The following is a 14090-nucleotide window of genomic DNA, read 5'->3' as shown; positions in this document are numbered from 1 at the left end:
GAATGAACTGTCAAAGTTGTTAATTGGTTGGATTGTAGGATGTGATTGAGAATGAAGTCAGGGATATCTCCAGGGATTTTGGCTAGAACAATTGGAAAAATGGAGTTGGCATTTACTAAGATGGGGATGATTGGCTAGGGCATATTTTTGGGATCAGGATGGCATTGCATGTTGAATTTTGAGTGTTAGTTTTGAAAGACTTCTAGAATATGTAAGGGGAAATGTGGATTTGGCAGTCGGATTCATGAGTCCAGCATTCAGAGAAGAGGGCAGATGCGTAGATATTTGAAGCTGTAGGTCTACATGAGATCAAGAGAATGAGTAGACAAGAAGAGGAGTGTTCGCAAACCAAACTGGGACCTTCCAGTGTTGAAGAGGTTTGGGAGAAGAGGAGAAACTGGCCATGTGGGATGGGGAAAGGCTGTGGCTAGAAGAAATAGCAGATGATAGTGCTGTCTTGGAGGCCAAGTGAGGGAAATGCTTTGAGGAGAGAGCGATCTCCTTATTAAAATTCTGCAAATTCTGTGCACTGAGGCTTGAACTTTGGACTTAACAGTGTCAGGATCACTATAGACCTCTACAGAAGTGTTTTCTTGTCAGAGTGGCAGAGACAAAAGTGTGTGAAATATTACTATTACTTGATACTAAGAGTATTTCTAAAATACGGTTTCACCTTTTTTATAAACGGTCTTTTTAGTGAATGAATTTGGATTCTAAGCTGTTTTTCCTTTTTTCATTTCCTTTGTAGCTATGATACTTGGGTCCATAGTAATGATGTTGATGCGGAAATTGAAGATCCACCAATTCCAGAAAAGCCATGGAAGGTGAGAGATCCTTTTTTAAAAAAATTTATTCTTATATAACTTACAGTTTTTCTCAGCTCTTTTCACAACAGTGTTTCAGGGAAATACAGAATGAGGATCTTCCTTTCTTGTCATCCTATTAAGCTGTCCATGACCACAAAGAACTCATTATCTAGGTCTTAGCAGAAATGGTTGCAGTGGAGTTTGAGGAGACCCCAGAGTCCAGTTACATTGTGCTTTGAGGTGATTGAGAGAGGAGTGGGAGGAGTGCAGTTGAACCTTGGTGGTGTCATTTAGGAAGGCTGGAAGCCATGCCTGCGCAGCTCTTAACGATGAAACAGGCTTATTTTATTAGTCATTTCTGTCACAATCATAAGAGCCCATGTATCAACTCTTATTTTTTGACTTTTAATGTGGAAATAATTCTGAAAGTTGCAAGAACAATATAAAACAACTACTTTATAAAACAGCTACATTATACTCTTCTCCCAGATTTCCCTGTTTTTAATTATTTCAGGATACTAATTCTTGAAACAATATAATACCTGATATAGAACCCATATTCCGTTTACACCGGTTGTCCCAATGATGTGGTAAGTTTTATACTAAGTCTCTTCCCTGATCCAGGATCCAGTTCAGGAGCACACACTGTTGTCATATCTGTTTAGTCTACTTTAATGTGGAACTTTCAGCCTTTCTTTTTCTTCTATGAATCTGGCATTTTGAAATATATAGGCTAGATTTTTCTGTTTGTTTTAGAATGTCTTTTTTTTTCTAAAGGAATTTTTATTTAAAATATTTTATTTATTTGTCATAGAGAGCACAAGCAGGGGGAGTGGCAGGCAGAGGGAGAGGGAGAAGCAGCTTTCCCACTGCGCAGGGAGCCTGACACATGGCTTGACCCCAGGACCCTGGGATCCTGGGATCATCGCCTGAGTGGAAGGCAGATGCTTAACCAACTGAGCCACCCAGGCACCCCAGAATACCATTGAATATCCGCTGTTGATTCAAATGTTCTCTTTTGTTTCCTTTAATCTGAAACATGACCCAGTGCTTCCTTGCCTCTTTTGACATTTTTGAATTTGAAAGGATTCTTTCTCTCATTTGGAATTTGTCATCTTTTTTCATCAGATTATGCATTCTAGCAGAATATTGCATAAGTGAAGTTGTGTCCTTCTCAGGGCATCATATTGGGAGGCATGCCCTGTCCATCTGCTTCTTGTTGGTGTTGCTGGTCACCCAGTTACAGTGTGTTCTGTTGGCTCCACTGTATAGTTCCTTTTTTTTTTTTCCACTTGTAATTTATAAGCAGTCTGTAAGAGATTCTTCTGGCCATACAGATATTCTGCTTCTCATCAAAATCCTCTCCATTGCCCAGATTTAGCATCCACTTGAAATTCTTGCCTGAACCAGTCTTTTCTTTGATGATTGCACAGGGATAATTTTCCATTCTAGTCCTCCCTCCACATTTACCAGTCGGCTTTCAGAGTCCTTCCTTTCCCCTCATTTACTTTTTTATTCATCTGTTACCAGTATGGGTTTATGGAGTTCTAATGTTTCAGTGGTCAGTAACTTACTACTTAATTATTTTGGTGCTGAAATTATTTCATATTTGTCTACACAGGGAAGGATTGTCTAGTCCCAAATTCCAGTGTACTCCCTTTGAACAATTCCGTTGGATAATAGGAATATGTAGGCTAGGTCTGTGGTTTCAACATTTATATCTCCTTCTATATCTATACAACATTCAGAGAACCCATCATTTTTAAAATTCCTACCCAGAGAAGCAAAAAAAAAAGCAAGAGAAGTTGCCATGTAAAGGGCTTGGAAGAATCCTGAATCTAATTCTCACTTCTCCACTTCCCAACCTTGGCTGTCCCTGAAAGGTCTCCACAGAGCACCTGTATACTTGACAGGGCAAGGTGATAGGTCTGATGATAGGTCTGTGTAAATGTCCTCTTTCGTCGTTCCGTAGAACTTTGTTGAAGGCATAAACATAGAGACATCCTTCATGCCTAGAGCAGTCACTAGGCCTTTTGCTTTGAATGGCCTAATGCTGTTGAATGTTTTTATCAGTGGTTTTCATCAGAATAAAGAAAACATGATTAGTGAAATAAGCCCAATGGAGAAACATAAATCCTGCATGATACTGCTTTTATATGGAATCTTTAAGAAAAAAAAAGCTCTAGAAACAAGAGAGCAGAGAAATGGTTGCCAGCAAAGAAGGGCTAGGGGGAGTAAAGTTGGTAAAAGGGCACAAACTTGTAGTTGGGAGAAGAATTGTCTGACGATCTAATGTGAAACATGGTGACTAAAGTTGATGACACTGTATTGTGTAATTGGAATTTGCTAAGAGAACAGAACTTAAATATTCTCACACATAAAAAAGTTAAGTATGTACAGTGATGGATGTGCTAATTAACTAGATGGGGGGATCCTTTCTCAGTGTGTATGCATATCAAATCATCATGATGTATACTGGGAGTATCTTACAATTTTATTTTTCAGTTATACCTAAATAAAGGTGAAATGAAGACAAATGACATGATTATCAAATTAAGGGCCAGTTATTAAAACCTCAGTCTTTGCAAAACCAGTGATGCTTTCTTACTGTATGTAGTAACATGGAATAAAGATTAGAAATGGTTAAGTTGCCATTCACAGGTCTTTAATATTCTCATGGTTGGGGTTTTCATTTTTATTTTTAGATTTTGTTTATTTGAGAGAGAGAGAGAGTGAGGGAGAAAGTACATGCCCATTTGAGAGAGCAAGCGGGGTGGGGGGAAGGGGGAAAGGACAAGCAGACTCTGCACTGAGTTCCGGAGCCTGACGCAGGGTTTGATTCCAGGACCCCAACCGAGAGCATAACCTGAGCCAAAACCAAGAGTCTGAAGTTCAGCCGATTGAGCCACCCAGGCACCCTTACAGTGTCATGTTTTTAAACTTTTATGTAATTGAGGCTTTTGAGTTGAGAATAAGTCTGCTTCTTTAATGTTGAATACTTTATTTTTATTTATTTTTTTTAAGATTTATTATTTATTTGACAGACACAGCGAGAGAGGGAACACAAGTGGGGGGAGTGGGAGAGGGAGAAGCAGGCTTCCCGCTGAGCAGGGAGCCCGGTGTGGGGCTCGATCCCAGGACCCTGGGACCATGACCCGAGCCAAAGGCACACACTCAACGGCTGAGCCACCCAGGCACCCCAATGTTGAATACTTTAAAAACTGCAATGATCTACTATTTATATAGATACACATGCTTGAATGTGGTTTTAGGTTCATGCGAAATGGATTTTAGACACTGATGTTTTCAATGAATGGATGAATGAGGAGGATTATGAGGTGGACGAGAACAGGAAGCCCGTGAGCTTTCGTCAGCGAATTTCAACAAAGAATGAAGAGGTATTTGGTTTGGCACCATTTTTCTCCACTTGATGTTTCTTCTTTCTGGGCCTCACTGTTGTCAGATCTTCATTAATAAGCTCTGACATACAGTCCAAGGTGCATCACTCATCAGGTATGTGGAAAAGTTAACCAAATAGCCATACAACCATCTCAGGAGCTGGCATTCCCAAAGAAGGGGCATGATGATCTCAAAGGGTCATGGAGATGTAAAGTGGCATATGCACTGTGGCAGCGGTATAGCTGATTTTGTTTTCTAGGTCTGATTTTAATTTTGTGAACCAAATATTATTATGGGATAATTTAATTTAGTTGGTTTTTCAAGGGAGAACTAATTTTGTCTTAATATTCTTTAATAGCTTTGTTACTGTACACACAGTAGTTAGTACATAGTATCGGCCTCAGAGGTCTCAAAGGTAGAGTTCAGCCCTTTCTAAGGTGGGATGATGTGGCATTTATTACTCTTTAATCCTTTAAGAAGCCCAACTACCAAAAATTTTAACCATGGTTCTTGAGAAGCCACAATCTGCGAGATAGGTGTGTCACCCGGAGGGAGAGGAGTCTGAGAAGGCTTAGATGTGTTGGTGTTGGCTGGTGAGTGCTTAGGTGAGATTCTCATTCCTCTTCATTGGGAACACATCAGGTTTTTGCTTTTTGTTTTGTATTGTAGTTCTTTGAAAAATTTTGGAGACAGAAATACTTTTAATTGTTCACTTAGAATGTACCATTCTCTCATATCTGTTTTCAGCCCTGAGACTTTCTTACTAAAACTCTTGGGCGCACGATGTGTATTTTTTATTTTTAAGAAAAATATTTTAAAACTGGGTCTTGTTCATATCCTTTCTTTTTCTTTTTCTTTTTTTTTTTTTTTTTAAAGATTTTATTTATTTGACAGAGAGAGAGAGCGAGAGAGGGAACACAAGCTGGGGAAGTGGGAGAGGGAGAAGCAGGCCTCCTGCTGAGCAGGGAGCCCGATGCGATGCGGGGCTCAGTCCCAGGACCCTGGGATCATGACCTGAGCTGAAGGCAGACACCTAACAGCTGAGTCACCTAGGCGCCCCTCATATCCTTTCATTTTTAACTGGTCCTTATTTGCTGTGAAATTTGACTTAAATTTTATTTTTTATTCAGCCTCCCCCCCACCTCATATGCTTACATATTTGATTTCCCTTAATGCATTTCCAACCAATCTTTTTTGTCATTAGGAATAGTCTAACTTCTACAGCACATTATTAAGGAGGCCTGTCCATAGCCATCTCTGTTCAGATTTAGATGGCTTATGTATTAATTTATTCACTTATTTTTAGTGTAATTCTATAAACATGCATTTAATATCACTTTTTAAAAGTTTAACTTTGTACTTACCATACAGTGTGGACAGTTTAGATTTTCTTTAAAACTTCTTATGTAGGCCTGTAAGATGACTTAGGTTCCAATTTGATGCTACCGAGCTTCTGAAAGGAAACAGAGTTGTAAGGAGTATGAATATACCAGAGATGATGAATGTTTAATTAACGTTTTAATCTGATTTTTTTTTTTTTTTGGCACCTCAGGTACAATACTTTGGATCATCTTAGGTGTTAATTCTTTTTTTTTTTAATTTTATTTATTTATTTGAGAGAGAGAATGAGAGAGAGAGCACATGAGAGGGGGGAGGGTCAGAGGGAGAAGCAGACTCCCTGCTGAGCAGGGAGCCGATCCTGGAACTCCAGGATCATGACCTGAGCTGAAGGCAGTTGCTTAACCAACTGAGCCACACAGGTGCCCTTAGATGTTAATTCTTTATTGTCTATTTTATTAAATCCGTAATAATCATCTACAGGTTGACTTTCGTATTTCGGTGTTTATCCTGCAACTGCTGAACTCATTAGCTCTGATAGTTGGTAGATTCCTTAGGGTTATCTATATATAAGATCGTTTCATCTGCAAGTAGGGGTATTTGTACTTATGTTGATTGACTTTTAAGTCATAAGTTGCAATCTTATTTAACATCTTTCGTGTCATAAAGTTTTCTCCTATTTTACTGACATGTCAGGACTAGTTTCTGATAACACTTTCACAAGATCATTCAGCCATTGTTTGTATTTCATTAATTAAATAGCATATGTTTTGTATTTTCCAGTAGTTGTTGAAAATGCTTTTCCTATCTGGAAGCAGAAGGTGAACAGGAACAATTTTTAGCTGTGCAGGATTTGGGCATGTCTGTTTTGTAGCACAGTTTGAATACCTGTGGGATGGTTCTGATACTTCCATTGGTGGTACATCAGCTGGAAGGTCAGAGAGTCTTCACTGCTGGTCGTCTAGGATGCTCTGAGTGGTATTGGTATTATCTTTGTGAAACTCACCTTTGGACAAGGGTTTGTAGAAACTGAGGAGTCAGAAAAGCTGGCTGATATTTATTTCCATTTACTTCTTCCTAGCCAGTCAGAAGTCCAGAGAGAAGAGATAGGAAAGCATCAGCTAATGCTCGAAAGAGGAAACATTCGCCTTCCCCTCCACCTCCTACACCCACAGAATCCCGGAAGAAGAGTGGAAAGAAAGGGTAAGAACTGCAGCATGATTCAGAGGCATTAAAACAAACTGCAGAGGGAATTCTAGATTTTTACGTTTATACTAGAAATTTTGCTCAAAGGAAGTTGTCTTACTTTGACTTGGTAGATGTCTTTGCTCTGATAGTTCATCTTGTCAGATGTTATCTGATGGCCATCTTCTGTTGTATTTATGCTAAGGCACCTTGCATACAGTCTTTTTTTAAATCAGTATGTATAGTGAAATAATCACAAATCTGGTTAACATCCAGCACCACACATAGTTAATAATATTTTTTTCTTGTGACGAGAACTTTGAAGATCAGATACTCTTTTAGCAACTTTCAAATGCGCAATACTGTGTTAACTGCAGACTCCATGCTGTATATTACACCTCTAGGGTTTATTTATTTTATAACTGGAAGTTTATACCTTTCACCAACTTTCCCATTCTCCCCACCCCCTACCTTTGGCAACCACCAATGTATTCCCTCTATCTATGAATTTGTGTTTTTGTTTTGTTTTTTAGATTCCACATATAAGAGAGATCATATGGTATTTATTTTTCTCTGAGTTATTCCTCCTAGCAAAATGGCCTCAGCGTCTATCCATGTTGTCCCAAGTAGCAGAATTTCCTTTTTAATGGCTGAATAATCTTCCAAAACACACACACACACACACACACACACACACACACATCACATTTAACTTTGTATTCCACAGAAACATACTGTGATATCTAATCTGTATTTAAAATATAGCCACTCCAATTCCATGATCAAATTCTGAGAGAAACTATTTTTCTCTCTCTGGCCTAGCCATGGGAAGGGGATGAATATTTGCCTTCTGGATTAGAGCTTTGGCTCACAGCTTAGTGAGAGTAGAAACCATGTTCAGAATCTTAAAACTGAAACAGATCTTTGAAGTATCATAAGCATCTTTATCTTAAGAAATAGAGATGGAGGTTCAGGATAGGGAAGTAACTTTTCCAAGGTCACATAGAGATTTTTCCTTAGAGTCAAGATTCAAAGCTGGACTCTCGGCTTCCTGTTACTGTATCCTTTCAACTAAGTTCCGTCACCTTCACCAAAGTCTGAGGGTGGATTATTTGGCTCTTTGTCTTTTTTTTCCTCTTCCCCTACTTTACCTTCCCCTTTCTTCATCTCCTTTGTAAGATGGCCATCTGATGTTGTATTTATATCAAGGCACCCTGAATACAGTCTTTTCTGTATCTAATTATATATTGAGCAGTGTGGCTGGTAAGGAATTTAAAAAATTATATTTGCCATAGTTAGTGTCTCTTTCTCTGATTTTACCACCTGTCCCATTTGTGATCAGAGTGACTCATAGAGGAAGTGAACCTATTGTCTGTTTCATGTTGATCAGAGTGCCTTGTTCAGGGCATCACATTTTTACTTTAGTGAATCTTGCTTGAGTGGGGTTTCTGGTTTCTTTTGAGTAAGTTGTTGTGGGGATCAAGTGAGACTTTAGAGCCCCTGTGCAGTGTCTGGCCTGAAGTAGGTACTTAATAAATGGTAGATAATACTTAACATTTATTATTATATATTAAGTAGATACTTAATTTCTGGCTTGCTTAGCTTGTCTCACTCAAAATTTTTTTTATTTAATTTCAAAGTGGTTAAGTTTAGTCTTATAAAATGACAAAATTTATTCTTTTCATGCAACCAGAAATGTTAAATTTCTGGCTGTTGACTGGACTATAAAGATCTACTTGTTATTTTCTCTTCATTAGGTTACTTTTATTGACTTTTTCCTATAGCCAAATTAGCATTTTTTTATGCCCAGAACATGCCTTGAATCATGTTATTTCTTTTTTTTTAATTTTTTAAATTAATATATAATGTATTTTGTTTCAGGGGTATAGGTCTGTGATTCATCAGAACCATGTTATTTCTTGAAGGGTAGGGTTATCTGAAGCATTGTTAACCGTGTATAGAAGTTGTTAGGGAAGTTAAAAAACTCTTAATTTTATAAATAATATTAATGAGCCAGTCATAGTCATAAAAGGATGTTGTTATTTTGTCAAGTCACATGTGTTATGATAGAAAAAACCACAAAAATGGATTTTTCTTTAACAGTTAGAGTAACCTTATTTCTTAAATCTCTAATCTGAGTCTTATGCTTGATGTGCAGAGAATTCAGGGCTTCCTGATGTCCCTGTGAAGAAAGCCATACAACTTTTCCAAGTGTTCCTGGGCCTGAAATCGATGTACCCTTCTTCCCACTTAGGGGCTGAGATGCAGTGCCAGGACACTAGTGGTCCCCAAAACAAGACGTGATGTCTAGGAGGCTCACAGTGATGGTACTGAGCCTCTACTCTGAGTATAAAACCCACCAAATTGAGTTTCCCAAAGTAGATGTATGCATATCCTTGAATTGAATACATCTGTCTTCAAATGAGCAGTCATTCAAGTTTTGTGTTGTTTCCTTTAATGAAAAGACATTGACATCTATTTTCCTGACTCTTGTTTTATTGACCTTCCCTTACTTTGTCTCCCTAACACCTTTAGGTTCACAGGCTTTTGAAAAATTGTCATGCAGTTTTTATTAAAAATATAAAAAATATTTTTACATATATACCTGATTCTAACCTATGCCAGTGTGTGGTCTGTCATGAAGAGAACTCTGCTCACTCTCTCAGCAGTGTGAGGGCTCGGGCTGGCTCACTGTATATTTCCATCAGCTCTTTCTCCACTCCTCACTTGTTTGTGTTGCTTCCTGCCTGTTCCTTCCCAGAACAGGTTATCTCGTTCCTTATGCCTTTATGCCTCCACTCATTATGCTGAAACGCTGAATTGTTACAGTTCCCAAGGTTTAGCTTAACTGTCACCTTCGATCTTGATTATGTTTTGTTTTCTTGGTACCCTTATTCGTTTCTGGTACACATCATGTTATATGAGGTAGTTGATAATTTCTATCCTGTATCCCCTATAATTCATCAAGATAAGGAGTCTTTCCATTCTTGTTTGAACCCTAATCTGCTTTCTGGAATGTGTTTTAAAAAATAAACTAAAGAAAGGGCGATGGCAGTTTTTATACACACACACACACACACACACAATTAGTACCATCCTAAGTGATTTTACTTTGCAGTTCCTGATATTTGGATGATACAAAGAGCCAGGAAAATACGGTTGTACATATCTTTGAGAAAATTTCTTACGTAAGTGATTGTTTATGTGAGAGAAAATATGTGCCATATTTCCTTAGCAGATGTTCTTTTATTATATAATTTAAGCCCCCTTTAGGATCTGTCTGTGATTTGTATAGTAGAATTTCTGGGGCCATTTCTTACTCCCAGTAACCTTTATTTTCCTTCTGCTGGTTAGATGTAATTTGGGAATGTACCTCATTTGTTTGGTTTCTATTTGTCTTTTTAAAGAGATTCTGAGCATAGATTCTAACAATGAGGGTAAAGCCTCTGAAATTGTCTGCTATGGGTAGCTATAGTCAGCCTTTTTATATTTATATGCATTATATGTTTTAGCCAAGCTAGTCTTTATGGGAAGCGCAGAAGTCAGAAAGAGGAAGATGAGCAAGAAGATCTTACCAAGGACATGGAAGACCCAACACCGGTACCCAACATAGAGGAAGTGGTGCTTCCAAAAAATGGTTTGTATTCTTCTGCCTAGACTATGAGAGTATTAGATGTGATTTAATCACTCTTTAGCAGTGCCATGGGATGAATCATTTCTTGCTCTGTGCCCCCAGTTCCCAACTTTCAAGGTGCAAATGTTTCTTCCCTTTCCCAATCTTTTGGTGTACTTCTGCTACTTAGTGAGAAAAACACCGTGACCAAAAAGTTCTCTAATGGGGTGCCTGGCTGGGTCATTTGGTAGAGCAGGTGACTCTTGATCTCACGGTTGTGATTTAAGCCCCACATGGGCATAGAGCCTACTCAAAAAAAAAAAAACAAAAGAAAGAAAATTCTCTAAATTGAGCAATGCTTTGAAATAAATGGTTTTTAAATCCCATTAAAATCAATATACAGATGAGAAGGTGGCGTATTATCTATGTACATTTTAACCTATTTAAATAAGTTATTGGGAGAATGTTAGACTCTTTTAACTATATTTGTGGATTTGTCTATTTTTTTCCTTGATTCCTGTGAATATTTTTTCTTTTAAGTATTTTTATTCGTGTACTTTGAAGCTCTGCTATTTAAGGGCATATACACTTAGGATCATCATGTCCTCCTGATGAATTGACTCTTATGTCGTGTGTGTCTATGTGCCATAGTAGTGCTTGTCTTGAAGGCCAGGTTCTCTGATGATAATAAAACCTCATCACACCACACCCTTTTATTTCTACACTTTTTTAAATTAGTCTCCACTGTACTTGACTTCAGTAGAGTAGTTTGTAAATTACACAAGCTTTGTTCTTACCTCTCTTGCATCCTGTTAACTTTCACTTTGATTATGTAAAGCATGTCGCTTTTATTTTTTTATTTTATTTTTTAAAGAGTTTTTATTTATTTATCAGAGAGAGAGAGACAGTGAGAGAGGGAACACAAGCAGGGGGAGTGGGGGAGGGAGAAGCAGGCCTCCCGTGGAGCAGGGAGCCTGACGCGGGGCTCGATCCCAGGACCCTGGCATCATGACCTGAGCCAAAGGCAGATGCTTAACGACTGAGCCATCCAGGCGCCCCAGGCATATCGATTTTAAACAGCATATTGTTGAGCTTTGCCCCCCTCCCCAATACACATTTTTTGTTTTTAATTGCAGTATGTGGTCCACTGAAGTGTTAAAGAATTATTGATGTCGTTGGGTTTAAGTCTGCCATTATGATAATTTTTTTCTATTTGTCCCTCTCTTACCTCCTCCCTTGTTTTACTTTAATCCACTACTTTCAATGTTCTGTTCTGGCTTCTGTGTTTGCTTTTCTTCTTCTTTTTTTTTTTTTTAAAGATTTTATTTATTTGAGAGAGAGCGAGAGTGCATGAGTGGGGGTGGGGAAGCCCAGAGGGAGAAGGAGAAGCAGGCTCTCTACTGAGCAGGGTGCCTGATGCAGGGCTCGATTTCAGGACCCAGGATCATGACCTGAGCTGAAGGCAGATGCTTAACTGACTGAGCCACCCAGGCGCCCCTGCTTTCCTTTTATTTTAGAACTTCTATGACTTCCTTTTTTATATAGCATAGTTCTAATTGAGATATTCTTCACATAGCATAAAATTCACCAGTTAAAGTGTATTTTAATCACTCCATTGGTTTTTTTAGTGTATTCATTATGTTGTACAGTCACTACCTCTTAGTTCGAGAACATTTCCATCCCCCTGAAAAGAAACCCTATACTTACTGGGGGTTAGTATAGATTATCTCCTTTCTCCCATATCCTGGCAACCACTATTCTGTTTTCTGTTATATAGATTTTCATATTCTCTATTTGATTTTTATCTGTTTTTTTCTCAGTGGTTGCCGTAGGGATTACAATATGCATCTTTCTCAGTTTTTTTTTCTTTTTATAGATTTAATTATTTATTTTAGAAAAAGTGAATGTGAACGGGACAGAGGGAAAATGAGAGAATCTCCAGCAGACTCCATGCTAACCATGGAGCCCCATGGGTGGCTTGATCACAAGAGTCAGATGCTTAGCTGACTGAGCCACACAGGTGCCTCTCGTTTGTTTGCTTTTTTTTTTTAAGATTTTAAGTAATCTCTATACCCAGTGTGAACTTACAACCCCCCAAGATCAAGAATGTCATGCTCTACTGACTGAACCAGTCATGCACCCCCAAATATCTTATTTATTTATTTATTTAAATCGTATTCATTTAAGTATTCTCTATACCCAGTGTAGGACTCGAACTCACAACCCTGAGATCAAGAGTTGCACGCTTTTCCCACTGAGCTATCCCGGTGCCCCCCAAATACTTATTTTAAGTAAAAGAACTATGAAGATGGTGGTAGTTCTAACAGATAACTAACTGAACTGTAAAAGCTATAATAATGGATATAGTATGATTTGGACACAGGAATGGCCGAATCCATCAGTAGAGTAGAATATGTGATTCAGCTGTAGATCCATGTTTGTTTATCAGTTTAATTTATTGTGTATTTGGCAGGGCAAATTTGTGGGAAAAGACCAAACTGTTCCATAAATACTTGTGGAAAAAATTTAGTACTGTTCTTTGTGTCAAAAATAAGAATTTAAGCTTCAGGTGGATTAAAGTGCCAAATTAAAATGTAAAAGTAACCTTCAAAATGTTAGTGTACTTTAAGCAAGTGTTAGCCTTGGGGGAAAATACTCATTAGCCATTTAACAAAGAATTAGAACTCTAAATTTGTATAAAGATTCTTACACCCTATAGAGTAAGGGGCAGAGTATTTTGTACTGGTAATTTTATCAAATTTTGGGGCCAATAAATGTGCAAAAAGATGCTCAACCTCATTTAACCAATGATATGTAAATTATTAAAGGAACATTTTTCATACATTAGATTTTCAGAACTTAGAAAATAGATGATTCCCAACTTGGGTACTCTCAAATGCTATTGGTGGATGTGAAAATTGATGAAGCCACTTAACACAATTTGGCTATATCTGTTGTTTTAAAATGTGTATATCCAGTAGCAGTTTTAAATTCAGAGCTCTCATTTTAAGTAATTATATGTGTGCTTAAAGGTGAATATAAGAATGTGGATTACTTTGCAGTAAAAAATTGCAAATAAATTAAGTCTCCATTAATATAGGACTAGTTACCTTATGACCCACCCATGGACACAGTGGATTTATTGAAAATGAAAGAGATATAATTTAACTAAAAATACATAACATGGAAAGGTCATACAGGCACACTCTTGAATGAGAAAAGTAGAGTGGTAAGGAAGAGCACAGTATGGGTAACATTTCTATTTTTGAAGTCTACATACATATGTAAAAGGTGTTAGTTCTCTCTCAGCTTATCTAAGTGAATGGCACAAAAATGGGAATCAACAAATGCACAGAAAATGTAATAAAAATACTTTGGGGGAAGGGATTGAAAGGTTCTTTTCAGGTTTTGCCGTATATATTTTTGTATTGTGTACTTTTGTCATGAAAAAATATTGGTGCTTGGGAAATTACAAAATGCAGTCTGTTACAGTAAGTGTTAATCTTTTTCTGTTGGGCTTGGAGTTTTTCATGATGGTGAACTCTGGGTGACAGTGGATTTACATTGAGATTCATGTAGTTTTCAATCATCTTTTATTCTGTTCTCTTTTTAAAAAGTAGAACTTTTCCCCTAAAACATGATTTTTTTTTCTTTCTAGTGAACCCAAAGAAAGACAGTGAAAACACACCTGTTAAAGGAGGAACTGTCGCAGATCTAGGTAAAACCAAAGCAGTCTATAGATTTCTGTG

The 14090-nt window shown here is 37.7% G+C and overlaps 1 protein-coding gene across 3 annotated transcripts in view; it reads left to right on the top strand.

Annotated features, from left to right (window-relative positions):
• Positions 1-14090, top strand: part of SMARCC1 (SWI/SNF related, matrix associated, actin dependent regulator of chromatin subfamily c member 1) — a 174828-nt gene that overhangs the window by 62589 nt on the left and 98149 nt on the right. For all 3 annotated transcript variants that reach the window (XM_027584621.2, XM_027584620.2, XM_027584622.2), the window contains exons 8-12: positions 749-824; positions 4079-4204; positions 6625-6746; positions 10241-10365; positions 14000-14059. In XM_027584621.2, the coding sequence (XP_027440422.1) occupies positions 749-824; positions 4079-4204; positions 6625-6746; positions 10241-10365; positions 14000-14059 (509 nt within the window). The remainder of the gene's footprint in view (positions 1-748; positions 825-4078; positions 4205-6624; positions 6747-10240; positions 10366-13999; positions 14060-14090) is intronic.

This window comes from Zalophus californianus, chromosome 1 (genome assembly GCF_009762305.2).
Source record: "Zalophus californianus isolate mZalCal1 chromosome 1, mZalCal1.pri.v2, whole genome shotgun sequence".
NCBI lineage: Eukaryota > Metazoa > Chordata > Mammalia > Carnivora > Otariidae > Zalophus > Zalophus californianus.
Note: the sequence above shows the minus strand (reverse complement) of the source record. Positions and strands in the feature narration are given on the sequence as shown.